This window comes from Rissa tridactyla, chromosome 4 (assembly GCF_028500815.1).
Source record: "Rissa tridactyla isolate bRisTri1 chromosome 4, bRisTri1.patW.cur.20221130, whole genome shotgun sequence".
Taxonomy (NCBI): Eukaryota; Metazoa; Chordata; class Aves; order Charadriiformes; family Laridae; genus Rissa; species Rissa tridactyla.
In genome coordinates this window covers 32,167,592-32,189,966 of record NC_071469.1, presented here as the reverse complement: position 1 = coordinate 32,189,966, position 22,375 = coordinate 32,167,592, and the positions used below count along the sequence as shown (strand labels likewise).

At 44.8% G+C, this 22,375-nt stretch overlaps 1 protein-coding gene across 1 annotated transcript in view; it reads right to left on the bottom strand.

Moving 5' to 3' along the window:
- Positions 1–15,323: 15,323 nt before the first annotated feature.
- EGLN3 (egl-9 family hypoxia inducible factor 3) overlaps positions 15,324–22,375 on the bottom strand; it is a 30,467-nt gene continuing 23,415 nt past the window's right edge. Inside the window, exons 3-5 of the mRNA XM_054200663.1 lie at positions 22,004–22,140; positions 21,226–21,299; positions 15,324–19,835 (exon numbers count right to left, since the gene is read on the bottom strand). Coding sequence (XP_054056638.1) covers positions 19,798–19,835; positions 21,226–21,299; positions 22,004–22,140 — 249 coding nt within the window. The 3' untranslated portion in view covers positions 15,324–19,797. The remainder of the gene's footprint in view (positions 19,836–21,225; positions 21,300–22,003; positions 22,141–22,375) is intronic.

Sequence of the window (22,375 nt, the reverse complement as noted above, 5' to 3'; positions counted from 1 at the left end):
TTGCCAGCAGCGGCTGCCTGGGGAGGGCTGTTTGGGCAGGCTGGGATGGTGGGGAGCTCCCTGCAGGACACCCCGGGTCCCCAGCAAGTGACATCCCAAAGGCTTTGCTCGCTTGGGGCGCATTCGCTGTCTCTGGCACCACGTGTGGGGAATCCCAATTGCCACAATGACCTGCTGCGAGCCAAATCATGCTGCTGTCTGAGACACCGCGTGGGTTCCCCCGCACAACATCGGACCTGGTGTTCCTGATTTGTCTGCGAAGCACAGCATTTGGGACGAGAATGCTGTATTGTGTTATAACTTAAATAATACTTTTTTTTTAGTTTAGTGCCAGGTTCTCAGTAGACAAACCTTTGGACAAACTGAGTAAGAAACAATTGCTCTGAAATCTGTGACCTCCTACAAGAAAGCGGGAGTCCCACTTAAGACAATTTTAGCAGCATGATTTGTTAATGACAATATGGCAGAAGCAGTCTCAACCCTTTCCCCACTTAAGCATAAAGTACCAAAACCTTTGTGAGAAGTAAGATCCCTTTTTCTCATGTGAATTTATAACATTCAGTACAAGCTTCTTTTAAACTTTCCTGTTGTTGGAGGTACGTTTTCCCTCCCTCCACTTGCATCCTTTTAAGATATATAATTTATTAGAGGTTTCCTCTTCCTTCCTGTACTTTTCTGCTCTGGATGCTCTATTTATAGTCTTTGTAATGTCAAAATTACCTCTGAGGAAAAACACAGAGAGTCATATATGCAGAGAACGTAAATGGGCTCTGCTCCACTGCCCAGTCCGGCACCTTTGCAACGCATTTGTCCTTTAAACAGAGGAACCATTTCTCCTAATTTATCCACACACTAATTTGTCTACTTTTAACCTATGTTTAACCGTTTTATCGACATCTAATTTATCTCCATACAGTAGCCCTTGTCTCCCCACATGTGCTGTGTAGACCCAGTCTCCCATTGCATCCCTTGTTGGGCTGGCACATACGTCGTGTCCCTAGGTACCAGCGTGTGCCTGTCACGGATGGAGTGATGCACTTCACTCGTAAGAGAGAAGCAGCAATATATTTATTGATATAAAACAGGGATTTGACAAAATTTGATAATAAATGGGACAGTTTAACAAGATTTGATGGCAAGGTACACTTGGTTATTTACTGCATAGAGAACAGGGTCAGACAGAACTGTCAGGGAGACCCTCCCATTGAGTCAAGGTTCAGAAAGGACCCCCTTGCTTTCTAAACTCCTTCTCAGAGAGGAGTCAACATGCAGCTGGATCCAATCCTAGTCCCAGGCTTGGTCAGTGATTAATGTCTAAAGGATTATATATGTGCAATCAATCTTTTATATCACTTAGCTAAGTATTCAAAGTTTAGCACACTATTAGTCACTTACCGAGGATCTGCTGGGGCAAGGAACCTCTGAATGTCGAGGGGTAACCTTGAGAGGCATCCCTACTCAAGGGGAGATCCTGTCGTGCAGCCCGCTGCCGTGCAGGAGAGCTCAAAGGGCTCTTGGGCTGTTCTTGGGGGTAAGATGATTGACCTATAGTCATATTTGCATAATGACCACAATACCAGCATTGCCCAAGTTAGCCCTTGGCTATTATGTTGTTATCTGTCTCCCCGAAACCATGTTGAGCCAGATGGAGCAATCATGACTAGATGCATCCATTATGACCAGCACGGGTGGTTACTGCTTGGGCAGGGTTATGGGAGATAAAGGTCAGTTTGGTGCCTGGGGAGGAGCACGCCTTCACAGTGCCATGTCCTGGTTACAACCCATCAACGGCTCTCAGAGCCGAAGCAAAAGGTTGTATACGTGAATCATCCAAGGTGCCGGCCACCTGGGCCCTACTGCCCTGGAGGCTGGGTGGAGATCGGGGAGAAGCAATGCATTCATTACACGACCACCATCCTTCCACCACCTCCTGGGTGAAGCCAGGGAGATTTTGTGCAACTGTGAGGCTCCTTTGGGGGGGCAAGGAGGAAAGAGAGACACTGGTCCTGCCCTGGCACCTCTATCCTCTGCTCCCCAATTGCACCAAAGTGGGTCTGCACCCAGATTTTCCTTTTTGTTCAGAAAAAGACTTGACCCATATTGCCCTGGAGGAAGACAGAACATCTCTGTTCCTCACTGAGCAGTTATTCCCCGGAGCAGGTGCTGGTGTGTTTTCCTGGTTTTTTTTTTCCCCCTGCACGAACCAAGGAAAAGTTGCATCTGGAAAACTGCAAGGTCAGCTCGTGCTGGTGGCTGTTGCTGGAGAAGCAGCCTTGTGACACCATTAAGCAGGCCACTGCCGTAGCTAATTAGTAGCAAACCTCACAGATGTTTCTTAGATCACGACATAGAGAGATAGTGGAGAAAGTAAGAAAACCAGATTTCTGGGTGGGGGACTTTAAGCTGGGACATTTCCTAAAACAATTAATACAGAGGAATAACAAAACCAAAAAGCTCAAGAATGTGTGAATGTCGGCCATTTCTTCCTCCAAATACAAGTGCTTGAGATGTCTTCAAAAACTAGCAGCAGCTCTGTGTGCCCACGTCCTTTCCTGCTGTGTGCTATCCCGGGGACGTGGCAGGGGAAGGGGCCCCAGCTGGGAAATTGGGCGTGAGGAAAGGGGGTTCTCCAACGTGCACATCTTCACTGAGCGTGCGCGGGTAGCGTGCGGAAAGGGCTCCCTGTGCTGATGTTCATGCCATGTAATTCTAATATGACAATTATTTTATAATCCCTTAATATATTTTTAACTAATTCAAAGTTTGGGGCTGACAGTAGATTAGCCATATAGCTCAATTATTTAAATGCTTAAGCCTTTTCTGACATGCCAAAAAAGAGGGGAGTATATGTATTTCAGCTTTAATGCCCCATTATAATTTTTCCTGTTCCTTCAAAAATGGCTGCAAAACAAACAAATAAATAAGAAGCGACACGTTCAGGGCCACAAACTGTTTCTCTTTGCTGCTTCTCAGAGGTCATTACCAAGGTTTAATGCTCACAGGTCCATAAAATGAGCAAACCGCAGGCAGGGACACAACGGGGCTTGGGCCTGGGTGGGCTGAGCTCGGTGGGCGCTCGCACGGCGTGTCCCCACGGCCTCGCACTGCCAGGGGGACGGGGGGATTTGGGACGATAGCCTGGTATTGGTCATTCACCTTGCTCACCAAAACATGCCCATGCTGCTCCACCAAACATACTTGAGGTTTTTGGGTTTTGTTTGTTTTTTGTTTCTGGTTTTGTCGAAGAGATACGGCACGGGTATTGACTAGAGATTTAACACCTTCAGTGCAGGCACTTTTAAGCCCATAAGGAAAAGTAGAGACAACCAGAAAGCTTCCTGGCCCTTGTAAAGTTTCAATAAAAATAAGATGGTTATAAACAGTGGTCAAATACCTTGCTTAAAACTGTTCTTTGACGGTGGACAGGGTTTTAGTTGAGTCAAAGAAAGTTGTCCGATGACTCCTTTGTGTTTCATTTTAACATGGTTTTATGACACTTTCTATTTATGTTTCTATCTCTTCAGTAAGATAAATAATTTAATAGAGAGGAAAAAAAAGTATATATTCTGCTTACGAATGTAGGTGCGACAGATACACAGCAGATCTAACCACGTACAAATAACTGTCATAAAGATTTGGCCTCTTCCACCTGCAAAACCTCACCGGAAAATAATGAAAATCTGATTTTGATATAATAACTTCCAAAATAATTACTTCATCTGCTAGTGAATTTATTATATCAAATTGTCTGCTTGATTTATCTGCATTAATTACTTTTTAAAGGAGTAGTAATAAAAATAAGAAGTGGAAGTATCATATGCAAATGTGATGTCTAAAGAGCAGTCATCATATTGGAAAAGAATTAGCTATTCATAAATGGCCAAGTTAAACTTACTCGGCATAATAGAGTAAAACTTAAGCCATTTCAGGCAAGTTCCCCTGCTCCTGTTAAGACATATTTGAAACAGATCTGATACCCTAATTTTAATCTTTTCCCTCTGGGTAACCATGTTAGGTGTTATTCAGGTTAACATCCCCCTTTTTACATTTATTTTCTTTCTCTTTATAATGTGAAAAAATAAAATTGAAATGTATTCACACTCACACTTGTAAGAGCTTTGGAAGTTATGCGGCAAGATTTTTGGAGACCTTTTCTCCCGTCAGGTTTCACTAACACACACATTTGCCAATTCCCTTCTAGGGGTTCCTTTCAGGAGACCAGCTGCATTAATTTAACTCCTCTGCTGTGATTTGGAGTTAGCAGCCACTACACCTGGGATAAAAGGACCTGAGTGCCTGCTTCTGCCTTTTGCCATCATTTGCTTGGTCTGAAGACAACGGTGGCAGCACCGACAACGTTAGGAAAAAAAATTAAAAAAAAAAAATAAAAAAAGAGGAGTACTTCAGGCTTTCACTCTAAGAAACAAAAGGCAATTATCCAAAGACAAAGAGGAAGGGAGAGGTTGTTAAAAGCAAGCTAAGAAGCTGTGTCTGCTGAGAAAAGATGTAAGCTTCGAAAAAGCATCTTTTTGACCTAAATCTTTCCTGTGGGGCTCCTGCTACAGGTGTTCAACTTATGGCTGTGGCCAACCCAGAGTGTGTGTGTTTGCCCACAAGTCTCTATATCCCTCACTTGGCCTGCCGCTGCCTCCTGTCCCGAGCGGCCCTGGGGAGCCCTGTCCCCATGGGAGAGGCACCTCTCAAGAATAATGTTTTGTGCCTCACAATATAAGTAACAAAGACACGCCTCAGTCTTGTCTCCACAAAAATTCTCTCTTTTCTTTGTTTTGTTTTGTTTTGTTTTAATCTGGGCTTTCTAAACAACAGGGAAGCAAAGGGCATTATTCAGCTCCTGCACAATAAAGAAAAACATGCGGCTGAAGTACAGCGTACTTAGTACTTTGGCTGAAAAACTAAACACCTCTAGCGCACACGTAAGTGCCATTGAAAACCATATAAATTTGCAGATGATTTCGAAAGCGTCCAAGTCACTCAGGAGGGGTGGGAATTTCCACTGCTGGAAATGGCGGGGTGGGCTGGGGCTTTATTCGGCCAGTGGTCAGTGCCCTGAGGGGCACGTTCCCTGTGGGTCCGCTCACTCCGCTCACATGTGAGGTTGCAAAGGGTGGGATTCGTTGCATCCTGATGAGACAGGGGACTGCGTTGGAGACGCCCTGAACAGTCCCATACACCCTGAACACCCTTCGAATTTGCCTTTCCACTCCTGGCACCTCCAGAAGAAGCTGCAAGAGGCGTATAATACACCCCGTGACTGCATGGAGACAGGTGCTAGTATGATCGTTTAACACTGTGGGAAGTAAAACGCATCGCAAAAGGAAAAAGATAGCTAAACAAAGCGAAAAAGACTCTTTTTATAAATACATCAGGGTGTCTCAGATTCATCTCTGTGATCTATAAATTATGAGCCATTGCCTAATACAGCTTGTACCACTTGGTGGCAACACTTCCATGTTTGATTTATTGAACCTTTCTCGTAATCCTTCTTCTGATACTTGAAAGGACAAGTGTAGGCCCTGATTTGTGCAATTAATTATGGCAGAGGATAAAAATAAAAGTTTTGAATGGCTTTGCTACTGTTTTCTGTCCAGGAGTCATACTAAATAATTTACAAGAGGATGTTGCTTTAGGTCCTGAGGCATTTCTAACAGAAAACTTTCACATGCCACAGAGACATCACTGAGCAGCCTTTTACAACAAGCTTATCTTCAATACTGGCAGAAAACAATTTCTTCCACTGGGCAACCAGAACTATGAAAGGAAGTGTTGACCAGCTGCTTGCAGAGCATCAGGTGCTCTGGAAAGACAGGGTAGACGGCTACAACTGTGCAAGGTTCTCCGTTGCAGCTGTGTTTTAAGACTGCAGGTCAGCACCTGAATGGCATTCAAAGTGACAGGCCTGGAAGCTGCAATCTTGCACGGTGCCCAAGCGACAGCCAGGCTGTGGCTCTTTCTTGCGACTTAAATTTGATCTGAGAGACTCATTCTTCCAGCAAAGACCACTCAGTGTCCCTGCCTGCTCACCTCTGTGCCTCCCCCCCTGCACTAAACCTGACAGGTAACGTCATTAACGTCAATAATTTCCAGAATTGCAGAATGTGCAAGAGAAATCTCATTTACTACAGGAGAAAGAGGAAGAGCCAGCGAACTCACCAGCGGTAGGCTTGTACAGCCCATTTGTGGCAGGCAGTTCTGCCACATGTCACGACAGTAAACATGCCACCCCAAGGCTATCAAGCACCAGGCAAGACAGCCTGGGAACAGCACGGGGTGATACTGAGAATGGGGATGTTCCTGGGTCTCTGTTCACTGCCGCGAGCAGATTCTGGGTAGTAAAGCAGTGCACAGCCAGTGCAGGTGAGGTCCATGTGCTGCAATAGCCTGCGGGACTGCTCTTCAGCCCAGACCACCATAGCCTCAGGCAGCTCAGGGACCATGCAAAAGGCATCGGCGTTTACCTATTCCTCACCTCCTAGGAGACAAAGCACAAATCTAACAGTCCTTGAGATCAGCAGCTGACACAGCACATAGAGACATCATTTGAGTCTTCTGACCACAGGGGGAAAGTCTCCTAGATACTCTCTTGCCCTTCGTGCCTGCAGCACTGGGCGATGCAGGTCATGGGTGCTCTGTCTGGAGGGGATGGCAGTGGGGTCCGTCCGCTCCTCCAAAGCTCTGAGCCAGCTTGGCGAGGACGTGCCATCGCAGAGGCTGGGGAAACCCCCACCTCCTCCAAAATGGCCTCGTCTACATCTTCTGGCCATGATTTGCTGACGAGGGGAATGAAAGGAAGCTGAGGCTCCAACAATTTTCATGTGCTCCCTGGGCACATTTTCAGAGACTAAGCAAAGGAAATACACTAACAATAAGGGGGGAAATGTTTGGCTTATGATATTAACATATTTATAGCAGCAAGAATACTATAGGTCCCAACCTTATATAAAATTTTGATGGACTGCCAGTTTTAAAAGCGAAAGAAAAGTTTGCAAGAACTACTCATGGTATTTAATATCAATAATAAATATATCTAGGCTCAAGTACTCGTATTGCAAGTGCTTGAATTTATGATCACATTAGTTAACTCAAGTTCTTTCAGATGTGTTGAAAGAATTAATGACTCAACTGAGAATTTACTTACAATATATTCAGAAATCAACACAGCTTTGCAAATGGGAGAAAATGTTCAACAGAGGTAGTAAATGCTGACTTGTGGACGGACACATGCACGTCCTCTTTAACCAGGACATGAACTGGGGGAGGGAGCAGAGGTTCCTGCCTTCAAAACCCTATATGGTCCCAAAGGATAACTTCTGATATCCCACTGTATATTTCTTTATCGTTCCCTCCCCCCCCGCCCAACTATTAGTTCTACTTGTAAATGAATGATTGAAGATGACCTTTAATTCAAGGTTTCCTAGAAAACAGAGAGCCCAAACAGCTGCACAGCTCCTCTGGATAGGAAGGAAAGCAGGATGTGGTCGCTGCTCTAAATCTGTTCTCAGCTCTACCTTGAGGCAAGATCCACGGGGGCACCAGGCTCAGAATTGCAATTCCTGATTTCTAGACAGGAAGAAGAGGAGGAGACTCCACAGCCTTAGGCACTAGATCAAAAGGTCTGGGCATCAAATTATAAGTGTAACCTTCATGAAGTATTGGACAGGGAGAGGGTACAAAAGGAGTTACCGCCACTGCGTTGCTGTGGAAAACGTGAGTTCAGCTCTTTGCTGCATGGGGAGAGGAGCGCTGTCGTCCTGGGGGTCCTCCTGAGGTATGTGATCACCATGCTAGACCTGCTGCACAGTGCAGGCAGCACAGATACCTGCAAGCGTATCGGGCCAGAAAGACGAGGGCAGGGGACAACCGCTCACAGCAGTGTCAGGCTGAATCTCACTCCTCGGGCCTAGTCCCGCCCCAATGAGTGTTAGTGGTCCCCATAACTGTTCACTGGAATAGGACAACCCCAAACCTTACCCTTCCACGGAGTACCTTGACCACTTAGGCTCCAAAATCACACTTATATTACCATGATACAGGGCATGTCATCTAGTCTGGTCAGTCCCTACTCACTGCTCCAAGAAAAAAATCACTTCTACCTGTGTCGCTCCTGGCAGACATTTCTCCAACCACAGCTCCGGTAATGGCATCTCCACAACTTCTTCAGGCACTCCAGTGGTTCAGTGTCCCAGCCATAAGAAAGTTCACTGGCAACTTCCCTGCTGCAATTTTATCCCATTATTTGTGTGGTGTCCATCACAGTTATACAGAATAAATTACTTCCTTATTCTTTGCAATAACCTTTCCTGAATTTTAAGACTTCTATTGTGCTTTTGCTTCCTCCTTCACTCCTCTCCTCACTCTCCTCATCCTTGGAAGAAACAATCCCAGCCTGTCCACACAGGTCGTGTTTTCTAGGTCTCAGATCATACTCATTTTTTCAAGTGGACTAACAGGACTTTTTCCCACATCTTTCTTTAAGTCAGTTGAGACACAATAGTCCAGTTCAGATAAATTTCCTCCTGAATCCATGAAAATGTATTTATTCCCTCAGAAACAGAACAGCTTCAATGGGTTAACCAGAAAGGTCATACTCCCTCACCACAAGGACACACACTGTATAGTCTCATACCCAGGATCTTCTCCTAGTGGGTGAATGAAGCCACCTTGGGTGGCTCCTTGAGTAAGCTTGGTGTCAGCCTTCAGCATCCTGCGTTTGTGCCAGATTAGGGCATAGGGGCAGCTCCCTACCTTCCTGCCATGGCCCACATGGGACTCAGGCCCAGAAGAATCATGTCTGCTCAGCGCTGGCAAGACTGGGGCAGCTCTTGACCAACTAGAAGGAGATCTGCTCGTGCTCTGAGAACTTTGCTAAAATGAATATAGACAACTGAGGTGGTAGGCAGGAGGTTGGAATCTCCAAATGTAGGTCTCTGTCATGCCGTGTAGCACTTGGGCACCCAGGGCCACTTGTATGCTGATTAGTTATTAGAGTTTAATCAGCTGAACTGCTCAACAGATGGTGGCTCAGAGTCCTCCGTCTCCCTGGCCCTAGGAAGGATCCACATCCCAAGCACTGTGTTGATAAGATTGCACCATGGATCACAGAACCAGCTTGGTTCTAGCCATGGCATGTCCATGTATTGGGATTGGAGCGCAGGGAGGTAAAAATAATCAGCCTTTCCCAAATCAAGGAAAAATATTGCAGGTGAGGACCGACAATGGGAGCTAAGTAGATGGGGAAATAAAACATTTGAAGACAGAGAAATCAAAACAACTTTCTGTATTGACACTTGTTTTTAAACTAAAGACATAATTATCCTGTTGCAAGCCTTGGCTACAGAGAAAAACATCTTGTTGGGAACTAATTAAAGAATTAGCCAGTGTTTAGCTTCTCACAGATAAAGGAGCATAAGCTTTGAAACAGAAGTGTTTGCAGTGAGCTTTTGAAAACTCTCTGAAGACAGCTGAGCTTAAGTCTGTTAAGCCTCTTCCTTCACCTATTAAATGTCAGTTCAGACATCTTTTTTTTCTTCTTCTTTTCTTTTTTTCTTCTTATAAGAGAAGCCCCCGGTACCTCTTAAAAGGCATTTTCTCCCTTGCCTGGAGCAGGGGGTGATGTGCAATGGTACATCACAGTGAGGAACACAGAGCATCCACTGAACCACTATAAAGGCGGGACAAGTATTGAAGTTGGCACGAAGTACAGTACTTAGTAAGTAAAAAACAGCCTGCTGTCACTGCATCCCTCCCAGGTTACGTCCTGTCCAGACCTTTCCCAGGCACAGCCACCTTGCCTGGCTCGCCTGGATTTGCACCATGTCCCTGACAGAGGGAAACTCTGGGTTCTATATGGGATGCCCAGTCCCTTTTAAGGAGCTGACCAGCTTCTTGGTCACGTGTGGAGCAACTTTCATCCAATTTTTTTCCTTACCTATGACCTCTTTTTCCTTGCTGGGATATGTTTTATCCGTGAAAATTAAAACTTTGCTTATGTAAGTGGAGAAGCCGAATGTTTTGCAGCCCAGTTCCAGCTACTGGTGCTTTTCTGACTAGCCTGCTGGGCGATTGGTGAACTTGGCTGTATCCCCTGTGCGCCACTGTATGTGCCAGAGAATGGTGATACTTATAATATGTAGATCCCGAAATCCCTCTGCCAGTTGCCCCCTAACCTAACACCGTGAGAACCTTTATTTTCTAAGTACTTACTTCAGGCATCGGGTCTGCACTTCTCCCAGTGCCTCTGCTGCCGCCTGTGTCTTGGCAGGGCCCAGCAGCTGACATCTGACTGAGCCCCTGGGAGCATTTGGGCCCCGCTGCCGAGGTGGTCCTCCCTTTGAGGGAGACAGACCACCCACCTGCAACCCACAGGCACCCTCAGTGCAGCGCCAGCTACGCACTCAAGGGTCCTATCAAATGCAGTGGATTTGCTGCACGAAGTTTGAAACAGCAATGACGTTGCCACTTTATCCCCTTTGTATACTGCGTATAATTATTTTGTATAATAACTTTCTGCTCTCTGTATGGACTAGCCACCAAGACAGGGTGCTTAAATGCAACATGAGAGCTCTAATTCTCTCCTTGCTTTAAGGATCCAGTTTCTCTCCCTGCCAGAAAAATGCCATTAAATCTTCTTTTCTTACTCATCTGGAAGTGTTTTCGATTCAAGTTCAAGAAGAAAACCAAGCCTTGATTAGTTTCTCTTTTATTTCACATGAATACAACATATATTGAAACACGAAGATATTTCCAACATAAACTGTGAATTATTTTCTCTGTCTTTGGGGGGAAAACAAATAGCAGCATTTTCTTCAAGTTATTGGGGTATCAGCAGCCACTAAGGAGGAAGGCAGGGGTTTCCCATAGCTGATCAGGAGACTTTACAGCACCGTTACAGGGAAATACTAAGCCCTCTTGGGTGCTTTGCATATGGTTAGAAATAGCATGATTGCCAGGTTGCTCAAGCCTGAGTTTTTGGCCAAATGCCAGTTTCTTTTTTTATTTTTTTCCTTTTTCTTTTTCTTTTTCTTTTTCTTTTTCTTCTTTTTTTTTTCTTTTTCTTTTGCTTTTTCTTTCTCCTTGTCTTTTTCTTTCTCTTTCTCTTTTCCCTTTCAGATTAAATATGGAAGTATTACGCAGTTTTCCTGGATTTCCAAAGTTTTTACGTTTTGTTTTCAGGTTTCCATGCTCATGGTTGTTTCTTATCTCTGCCATTAGGTCTGGCCGACACCTCGGCCACAGGCTCAGAAGGCTCCTCCAGCCCCTGAGGTCTCAGAGCAGTGGGGACACATTTGTGGTCATGAGGAACACTGCCTGGGGCTGCTGAATCTCATCCCGGGCCATTCATCTCATGGGGGCTCATCCCCAACAGCCTGGCAGCCGGTGGTGAGGGGTGGGGGGGTGACAGGTAGGTGGGCAAAGGCCTTGAGTCTCAGGTAAGAGCATTAAGCTCTTTGGGAATACCATTTTGGAGATGTATTTTTCAGAGCTATCAATCAGGTCCATCACAGGCAGCCTCTGTAAAACGGTCCGGGGCTGAGCTTTGCCCCACGGAGGCATTTGATGAGAGATGAGATGCAGCTGAGTTAAACAAATCCAGAGACAGCAGCCGTGCGATAACAGCAACGACAGCACCGATTTTATTTCCCACTTTGCCTTTTCCTGACAGACAAGCAGTAACGCCGTGTTGCAAAACAGCTGGCAGAGGACTGGGCAGGAGGGCTGGGGGCTGCTGTGGTTCACTACAGAGCTGCAGACCAGCCTAAGCCTGCTCCGTCCTGAGGACGGCACCAGTAAATTTTAGTTATATCATGAGCAGACGCTATACTTCTATGTCTTTCTAACCGTCTCTCCTTCAGTTTACTTCAGAGAGAGAGAAAAAAAAAAAAAAAACTTCAAAGATGCACCTTTCAGGAACAGTAAATATTTTAACTATAGATCCATTCCCATGTCAATCCTGGCAAAGGGAATGAGTCCCTTCTGTACACTGGAAAATACAGCATATCTTTTCTCCAGTAACAGTGGCGAGGGAAAGAGACTGAGAGGTAAGCTGAGCCATAATGAAGGCTTGATGGTAAAATTACTGCTGTCTAAATTATGCCACTTTCATAAGTAGTTTCATTTTGCAGTCCTTTTAGGAAAAAGAACTGGTTTATATTACCAACATTAGTTGGTAGCAGGGAAGCGACTTGTCAGTTTTCTGAAATTAATTCACACACACACACACACACATGCCGAGACCAGCGGAGCCTCGGATGCTTTTATCTTCTCCCTTCCCACAGGCAGCGGCTGCTGAGCCTCTGATACAGCACCACAGAGATGTACCTGGATTCTTGTACCGGTATCAGAGCAAGTGAGCGGGAACAGTGGCAGTAATGGCATTTTTCATAAACTTTAATAGCTCCACGCCCTCTGCCAGGGAAGGGACGACCCAACCTGAAGACTGGGGGTGGTCGGCCTCCGCGCAGGCCCCCGGGGTGCTGTGTGTGCTTGGCGCTGGGCGCTCTCCCCGGGAATGGCTGGGGCTTGGCCTCAAAAGCAGCTTTTCTCCACTGTGAACACAGAATTCATCATTAGGACTGTCCCAGCCTGGGCAGCAGCCACGGCGGTGGTGATGGCAGAGCTGTGGGGCAGCCTCGCTCTGCAGAAAGGATGTGAAAATAACATTGGGCCAAAAACCCAGCTGTTTGTTGTAAGAAGTTGGGACGCAAGTTACAGACGGGGTGGCCAGTGGGAACTGGGTGGTCCTGTGGTTCACCCTGTGGGGGGCGGCAAGTCTGTTTTGACAGAGGGATACCCGGGGGAGTCTTTTGTCTCACCCAGTCTTCTGTAAAGCTCACCAGCACCAGTGATGCTATTGGCACCCCATGTAGCTGGGTCCAGGATGTATCTGTGCTCACAGCTGAGCGACACACTTGGGCACCGTCCTGGGAGACAGGAGATGTGTGAATGACTGTCCTGTGCCAAGGGGGAACAAGATCCTGCTCCTCCCCACTCCAGCTGCGAGGGCTGCTGTGGAAGGGGCAAGGGCTCTTGCCAATTTCCGTATGCAACACCATCCTAAATTCTTTATTTTTTAAAAAAGCGTATTTTTTTCACTGCTTCCATGCACTGGAGGGATTTGAATCTTTAAGCGCTCACAAGTTGTGGGCATTACAGTACTGGGTGCCCCAGCACCCACAGGTTGCACCCTCAGTTCCCAGAGCAGTTCCCTCCCTAACACCCACACCTAAGAGACAGGCACTTCTGAATGCTACATCAGCAGCCTAGGCATGCAAACACCTCAGCCAGGCCACCACTGATGCTGAAGATGGGGTAAAATACCTACTTTTTGCACAGCTCCAGCTCAGCCTGCAGTTCTCAAGGCAGGTGCTGCTCCAAAACTGAGATTTGTTACTTGCCAGGGCAGGGTTTTTACTGTTGTGCTGCTGCCTTATCCCTCACAACAGCTCCCACACCTATCTGTGTAATGCTCTGGTTTGAAAAAGAAGCCTGGATGGAGGATGGATCCGCTGCCTTCTGCCCAGCATCCTGATGGGAGCCGTGAATTCAATCCCCTCTCCCAGCAGCAAAGCCAAAGCCTGCGGAGCATGGTCACGGCTCCACGTCGTAACCCCTAAATGCATAAGTGTTTGGGCTCCCACTCTCAGCTTTCTGCACCAGGCTCCCCAGCTGATGCCTGGGCTCCTCCACACGGGCAGGATGATGTGACTGGTCATGGCACTCGCTGGCAGACGGCAGCTCAGTGCCAGCGGACGCTGCTCCCAGGGTGCTGGGCAAACATCCATCACGCTCTGGAGCCCACACCACTGCCCTGTGGTCAACTCTTGTGCTAGCCCAGGTCTGCTCTCACCTATTGCTGGCCTATGTCCTGTTAATAGATAAACATAACAAAACCAGCTTGTCACAGCACCAGCAGCTCTGTAGGGCAAAGGGGGCTTCAAATAGCTTTTTCCACCACTTCTGAGGAGTGCCGCCCCTTCTGCTGCTTCTTTGCGGTATTGGATGATGATTTCTCAGTTGAGAAATCTTCCGTACTGCGTACAGCATTATGGTGTTTGAAAGACCATGCAGCAGCAATGCTTCATGGATCATGGGACAGCAGGGACCAGGAAAATGCTCTAAGTCCACAGTTCTGGAAGTTACTAAATAGTACCAGCTGTATCAGAGAGGCAAGGCTTGTAAGGGGAGATAGTATTTTTTATTAATCAGACTGACACATTTGGGAAAAAAGGGACACATAGAGGCACAGAAACCCTTCTGTTTAAATGCACTGGCTCTACTGTTTGGGAGATCTCTTTCTCCTTAACTGCCCTAGTTTAAACCTCCGCTCTGATTTTGCTACTCTGAGGTGTTTTAGCATAAGACACTCAACAGCTACGCGCTGAGAAAATGTCAAAATTAAGGGACCTAAAACCAGCTGCATGTATTCAGAAATGATCTTCAGAGCTCTGTTAGCTTGGACTACAAGGTCTTTCTTTCCATGCCTCTCACCTCCATGGCACATGGGTAAGACTACCCATATAGGAGACTTTAAAGAAGTAGCCAGATTAACACTTTCTAGGCAGCCACATTGTGACTCCCCTTCTGCTAAATCAACCTCCAAGATGTTGGCTAATGTTGGGGAGCACAAACTGCCCCTTCTCTCACCTTGAGCTGGAAGATTTACCACTGTGGGTGTCCAGCAAAGGAGCTGGACCTACATGCTGGCACTGACCAGGTTTGCCACCACATGAGAACTGTTCTTGACTGCGGTTGGCCTAGTGTGGTTTAGTTAGCATCTCCAGCATTGTTTAAAATAAGCACACATGCAGATGAAATTATTCCCTCTTTCCACAAGACAGATTTAAAAAAAATAAATTATATCTACGCTTTGTGAAAGAGGGTGGGTTTTACCAACTCTGCGAAGTGGAAGTACTCCACAGAGACAAAATTATGTGGGAAAGGGGAACCAGCTTTTACTAACCTCTCTTCCACTGTCATGCTACTTTGTAATTTTCAGTGCAACCTCTGCTTTAAGATGCATTCTCAAGAGTCATGGGAATTGTCAGTACAAGTATATTTAGCCATATCCCTTTGGGTAGGTGGGGGAGGAAAGAGACCCCTAAATAGCTGTAAAATAACAATTACTGCAAGCATATTTGCTTAGAGAAAGTTTAGTCAGAGTTCAGAGAAAAGACAAGTCCTTGGCAGCTGGATGGCCAATGGCCAGCTTCTTCTCAGGCTGTCCCTGCAAATCTTTACTCGGCGAGGAGCATGCTCAGATGAGAAACCCCTCCTTAGCTCTTCTCCATGAGCTCTAAGCACTCCTCAGTGTAAAAGAAGTGCTTAAAGTGGCAAATTATCTAGAATTCTCTCCCCTCTTTAACCAAAAAAAAGAGTCAAATCCAAGCCCTCCCCAATAGCAAGTGTCTTTTACAGGGGGCGGGGGGGGGGGGGGGGGGACACAGGGGCGGAAATTCCCACTATTCACAATATTGCAAAGGAATCAAAAAAGTTCACAGCACTTTAATAGACGAGTGAAAATGTCCTGGCTTTCATTCAACTGCAATGTTAGTGGGAGTGGGGAAAAACCTACGCGCGGCTACAGGAGAAAACTGTGGGACTCAGGCTGGAAAAGTAGCAGGGGGAGGATGTGAACACTGTTAAAAATAAAACTAATCAGACGACAATTGAATCATGAGAATGTTATCTGGTTCAACAGGAGTGTGAAAACAAATAGGCATTTCAAGAAGAGGGTCGCTAACAAGGTAAATGACTTCAAAATAGCAGGAAGTGACCAAGGAAACGTGCCAAGCAGATGGCAACAGATAGAGCTCTCCCCAACAGCAGAGGACAACGGCAGCCACGAGTTACGGCGTCACCTCCGTGCGGTGCCACCATCCTTCATCCAGCTGTGTGGCACTGCACCCACCTGCCACAACCCTGGCCGTGGTAAGACACAAGACTGAAAAGATTTGCACAGGACAACGTTTAACATGACCCAGTGTTTATTGACTCCTGCCACATTATTATTTTTTTTTTTTATAATAGTAACAGGAACACAAAATGTGATGTATGGTAAAATACTACTAGGGGTTTCTATGTCAATCAGATGCAAAGTGCCAGCATTGTTGACCAGCATACAACCTGACAAGAGAAGATGTAGTCATAACTCACTCTCAGATATCTGCTGGGAGTACAGCACAGTCAAAGTAGAACTAGTTATTTGCCTGCAAATAGACACATTTTCTTCTAGATGCAAGTCGTGTTAGAGCCAGCTATTTTGCAACAAAAACAAATACATATAATATATTCCAACATTTTAAAAAACGCAATAGGAAAGGACTAAAACCGTTTAAAGAGAGAAGGAAAAAAGAGTGGATCTTTTTAGACACTACTTTGCAGAGGCCATTCCTCATAGAACCAGAAGTAATCTAGCAAAAATAAGATTTATTAGAGGCTACTTTGCTTCAAAGGCCAGTGGTTACAGGCTTAAGAATAAAAATATTCTCTTGATTTTCAGTACTGTCACCTGGCCTTTCTCCTCCCTGCACAACAAAAATCACCTGTCAGAAATCGTGGCTTGGTGGGTCTGCATATTTTTCAATGCAATTGCATTTAGAAAGGCAACAATATCTCTTCAAGACCCATGAGAAACTTGCATGACGCACATGTAGCACGTAACATCTTCACAGGTACGAATGATGAAGGCACATTACCTAGAGATTGAAAAGACCCAATAAAACTTTTGGAGGACTGAAAATTAAATGCCTTAGAGAAAACACTCCTTTTCACAACTGGGTGTTGTGAAACGCAACTGTTCAGACATAGATGGTTCAAACAGTTTGCCATGAAGACAAAACACAAGGCAAGAGTCTCCTTGAAATGCCGTCCCTTCTGCAGCAGCCTGCTTCCCCCACAGTTCTTCAGACAATTTCATTCTTGCAGAGCAGTTTGCAACAACTCCAGAGACAGGCAAGAGAAATCTGTGTAGAAAACATCAAGCCTGTGGATTCCTACATGACCCACAGCCCCAGATAAACTACAGCACCTTCAAGGAGATCATCCCACTGATCTGGAAACAGGGTAAAGGCCTGGAACAGGACTGAGGAATTGGTTTCAAAATCTTGTACCCTCAACTTTTTTGTACTTAATGATACGTGTTAATAAAGAAAAAGATAATGCTCTCTGCCACAGAATAATTGCCCTCTCCTCTATCTAGATCAGGAAGATATTGGTTAAAATGAAAATATGTACTTTATTTACAATAAATGCATCGATACTGCTCCACGCTCCATCCACCACACGCGCGCTGCTGACCACTGCTGAAGCCCAGCGGTAGCAATAGTGGTAACTGAAGTACCTTTCTTTTTCAACTTTTCCACAAAGCCTTTCGCCTCTCACCCCATCGTTTTTCCACTGTTCTAGGCTCCAGTGAGATGTGTACTAGCATCTCTTTCTAGTGCATTTTTTTTTTTAAGGTTACAGTTTCTAAAGGCAAAGCAAGACTTGCTCTGCTCCTTTAGCTGTCTTTGCTCTCTTTAAAATCACGTAGGAGTTTCAAATTTACGTGCCATTATCAACTTTGCATAGCAATACAACGGGTTGGGTCCCTCCCCCTTTAATAATCCTGTCTCCCCCCTTTTTCAACACCTACCGTCTTTCAAAGGGTTACCTCTCACTCTCAGGGAAGAGCCCTAACTCTTTCTCCTCCCACATGAACATGAACAGAATGAGAATTTCAAGTTATTCTTAAATAAGTTTCCTTCAAGTCTATGTTGTGCTACTTAGAAGCAACTGTAGTGGAATAATGTTTTTGCTAACATTAAAGGACATTTCTCAGATTATTTGTCTTTTTCTAGTCTTGAGTTATAAGAATATTTGTCACACGTGTTCCCTCATATTCCTCTCTTAAGGTGCACAGTGGTCAGGCTGAACAAAGTTCAGCCCATAAGACTGTAGGCTGGATCTCTGGGAGAAGCCAGAGAGAATGAGGGGTTTCTTAGCACTACCGTATTTACATTCAGAATTCAAGGACGGGCTGTAGGATGCTCAGCTGTTGGGGGTTTTTTGCCTTTTTTTTTTTTTTTTAGAGACAGAACGCTTAAAAAAATACTCCATTTCTATTACCATTTTTAATGTCATGAAAGTTACCTTTTTTCTGTCCTATTCAGCTGTTACCCTTCTGTCGCTGGTGTTTAATAATTGCCATTGCACACTACCTTTTCATTCCCTAGCTCGAATGCAGCAGAGCTGGCCCACAGACCCACCACTAGCCCAGTGTGGTGGAACTGGTGCGGGGGCTGGTGGCTCAGACAGACCACCACCACCTTCACCACTGCGGCCAGGTGGCACGAGAAAACACGGGACACAGACGAGGACACCTATTTGGAACATTTAGTAGGGTCTGACAGACACACTGACGGCATGAGACGAAAATGCATGCGAGTGAGTGTATTAGGTTGAGAACAATTAGTCTGAGTGATAAACACATCCACCGCCAGCTCCCAGCTTCATTAAGAGCTATTCTGAACTGCATAGTAAGTGCTGGTTGTAGAAGCTTAGGCAGATTGGACATAGTTCGCCACTTACTCATTGAGTCTAATAAGTTTTTAAAAAACAATGGAGAAAAAATAATATGTGCTTTGCCATTTGAATAACCCTGATCTCACAGCTTGGGCACAGCAGCAGTAGTTACCTGGCGTAACAGATCAATTATAACCGAATCGCTGTTTCATTCAAATTACATACACATGCAAAGTTAAACAAGTGTGTTAACTAAGGATAAGCAGCATAGAAATCAAGTTTAAGTTACCCATTATTTATCATACATTTGTCAGACTGCCAGACGTATCTTTTCCTTTCAGATTCATATCTGTCATACAAAACATAGTAGGTGGAGAAGTCACAAAAATAACGCTTAACTCTACATATCATAGGCCTTTAGTGCCAATGCATTGCATACCATCAGCCTTCAAAGTTTACCAGACTTTTGGGAGAAAACAGCTGCTTTACCAAACCATGAAAATATAAAACGTAAAACCCATCCCGCTCCGAACAGAAAGGACATGGTTTTACGAAGTTGTGGACAGATGCATAACTATATTTCCCCCTCAGTCCTGGGGCAGAAAGGGCAGCACAACTGCACAGCTAGAGATTGATTCTTGAAAAGCAAACAAAATCCAGGAAATGCGATGACTGTGTAGACAAAAAAAAAAATCTGTTTGGACGATCGTGCTATCAAAGAGCTGAGCCAATGCTCTACGCAGCAAAGCGATGATCAGTACATCAACAGGCCCATGTGGGACAGACCATAAGATGACACTCTATAAAAATCCAGTTTAATTTCACATTTCCAATATCTCTCCTTGCCCATTAGCAGTCTGCCACAGATTTTAAACTTGTAAAGCTCCTTCCCATTGAGCTAGATTATTTTTTTCTCCCCATAAAGTGCAAATAAGACTCAGTTTTTTACCACTAGTTCCAATGATCATTATCTTGGTTACAAGAGTGACCAAAAGCCAGTTGGCTGAGCCACTACCACTAGGCTTAGTGATACTCTTTTTTTTTTTTTTTTTTTTAAACCCTGGTTACTTTTTCCAGCAAAAGGCCAATAGAAAACAAGTGTTCCTTCTGCCAGATGCAGGCATGACAGGAGGCTGCCTTAAGTACCATCAATATAAGATGCACGTGCTAGACACAACCAGCGCATTCTTGTGCACAACAAGAATTTGCCCTTGTTTGCTGGAAATGGAAGTCATCTTTGGGATCTTATTTCCTCACAAAGAGTTCAGGAACAGTTGATTAGTCTTCATTAAGAGGTGCTTCTCTCTTCCTTGCATCTACATGGAAAAGATGGAGAGGAGAGGCAGTTAAACCAGAGGGTTCTGGCAGCGTTCGTCTGAAAACTTAGGAACAGAATAAAGTTGGTTTGTATTCAATGGACCGCACTTTCCATTTCAGACTCATTATATGAATTCACTACATGGACTGAAATGCTGTATGAAGCCACAAGCATGTTAACGAGACAATCACACCAAGGTTTTGTGCGTTTTGTACATTTGCCCTGTTGAAACTGAAGACGACTCATGCAGTATTTAAGTAGCCCAGAAACCTTTCACATCTGTGATCCTTTTCTCCCCACCCTTGGCCCCTTGATCATGATCCCCTTTAAGGGTGAAGCCAGTATTTGCGTTACATACCAGCTACATAGATGACAATAGTCTGTTCTGAAAAGCATTTGACTAATTACAACTTTGCTGGTCCCCAGCTGCATAGAACACATTTTAAGAAAAGAGGAATGCTCTCCACACTGTATTTTGAGGAACTGCCTGAGGTACTCCCTGAAGACCAGATCTTAAACTGCTCCGAACAGCAAACCTTTGAGCATGACCACAGGTAGGGTGTTGGAGCACATCTGGACAACTCAGTCCATCGCTCGTATGCCATTACTACAGTAGCAGGAGGTATGGCTGCTGTTCGGAAAGCTGGGGTCACCTCTTCCCGGGCTTCTGCAGAAGTGTCTCTGGGCTGACTTTAAGCTATCTGTGAGACCCAGTTGAATGCAGGTAGCTCTCGAAGTGCACCATGACCACAGCTACTCTAGCAACTGCCTGCCAAAAGATGCACTTATATATATTTCTAAATGTAGTTTCTTTCCAACTCATGATTTTTACATTCCAGGGTCATTATGAATATCCCCACTCAGAAATTACTTGCAAATTAAAGACAAATCCTTTTTGCGTTACTGCAGGCCCCAACTGCCCTTTCATTAATACAGAAGATAGGCTCCATTCGGACAGAACATTTAGAGAACATGATTATGAAACTGTTTGTGTAAGTCTCATGACATTGTGCTAAATGAAGTTTGGAGGAGAAAAAAAATATACTTCCCAAATAACGAAAGAAGAAGTTAGAGACCCCCAGTGACTGAAGCAGTCACCTGGGGTGGGACAAAATCTCAGCAGCCATTTGGGAGAGAAATCAGAAACCACCTCTCCCATATTCCCCACCACACTTCATCAGAAATACTGAGGCCAGGCCTGAATCTTCTTCTGTCACAATTTCTCCACTTCACATAAAATAGCTGACTAGTGATTAGAGATGAAAGAGCTTTCTAAAAATTAATGTCATACCCGTCTAGCTACAGAGTTATTCACAGACCGTCCCTGACTTTGGAAATATCAAAATGCATTAAATTCTCCCTGGTGAACACTTATAAAAGAATCATACCGGTTAAATTCCTGAACTTTTTTTTGGCTTCTGCTCTTTCTTCGGCATCAAAATACCACACAGTCATGGCATATCTATAAAAGAATGAAAAATTTGTGTTTGTTTCAACTTTTGCTATTAAAATAGAGCCCTGAAGTTTTATGCTCATGGAGAAAGCAAACAACAAGACTGGATTAGTAGATAAAAAAATAGGATGCGAATGACACATCTTTACAGACAAATATAGACGGTATTTTAAATGTGTATTTTATCAAGTAAGATAGAAATATAGGTGAGAATTTCTGCTTGGAGGCACAAAAGAGTGCACAGCCCCTGGCAGAGGGCAAAAGTAGCTTACAGACCTTTGCATGTTTTTCTGTCCTGGGATGCCTGCAGGCAGCTTGGGGGTTGCCCTGCATCACATCAGCTTTTCGTAGCCTGTTGACAGATGGTAGCCCCAAGAATCCCTCTAGTGTTACGAGGGCAAACGTATAACCCAGCATCTCCCAGCTAAATAGCTATGCCTGGCTTGGGTGATTTCTCCTGTCAATGGTAAAAGGGCTTTTTTTCCATCACACAAGGAATCTTATCAGTCAAGCTTGTTCTTCCTCATTTGATGAGAGAATTCCCTGTGACTCAAAAGCATAAAATCCACTCAAAATCCAGCCATCTGTTTTTTTATGCATGTGTGTATTTAAACAAATACATAATGGCCCTAATTTTAGATACAAATATTGGTAGAAGGGATGCTTTGCTTTTTCCTGGCCAAGTATCAATACCAAATACGCCACTTACTTACCTGGTTGCATAAGAAGGCTGGACTTCATGTGGATTCCTTCGATCTGACCAAAAAAACAGTAATCGGTCAAAAATTGGCTCAACATCTGCTACGTAGGACTTTCCTTCTGGGAATATCCGAAGAATTCCACCATGCAGCTGAAAGAAAAGTAAAGGTTGCTTTTTTACGCATATAAACACCCACACATTCATGCCAACAATGACTTATTTCTCCCTCCTCAGCACCCAACAAATGGGGAATAAACATCTAACGATAACCAAGGCAGCTACATGACAACAATGGAAGACCGTACGCTGAATCTCTTAGCCACCTTGATTTTCCCAAACAGTTTGAAACAGTCATGGTTTTAGCGTAAACATCTGGCAAAAGTAA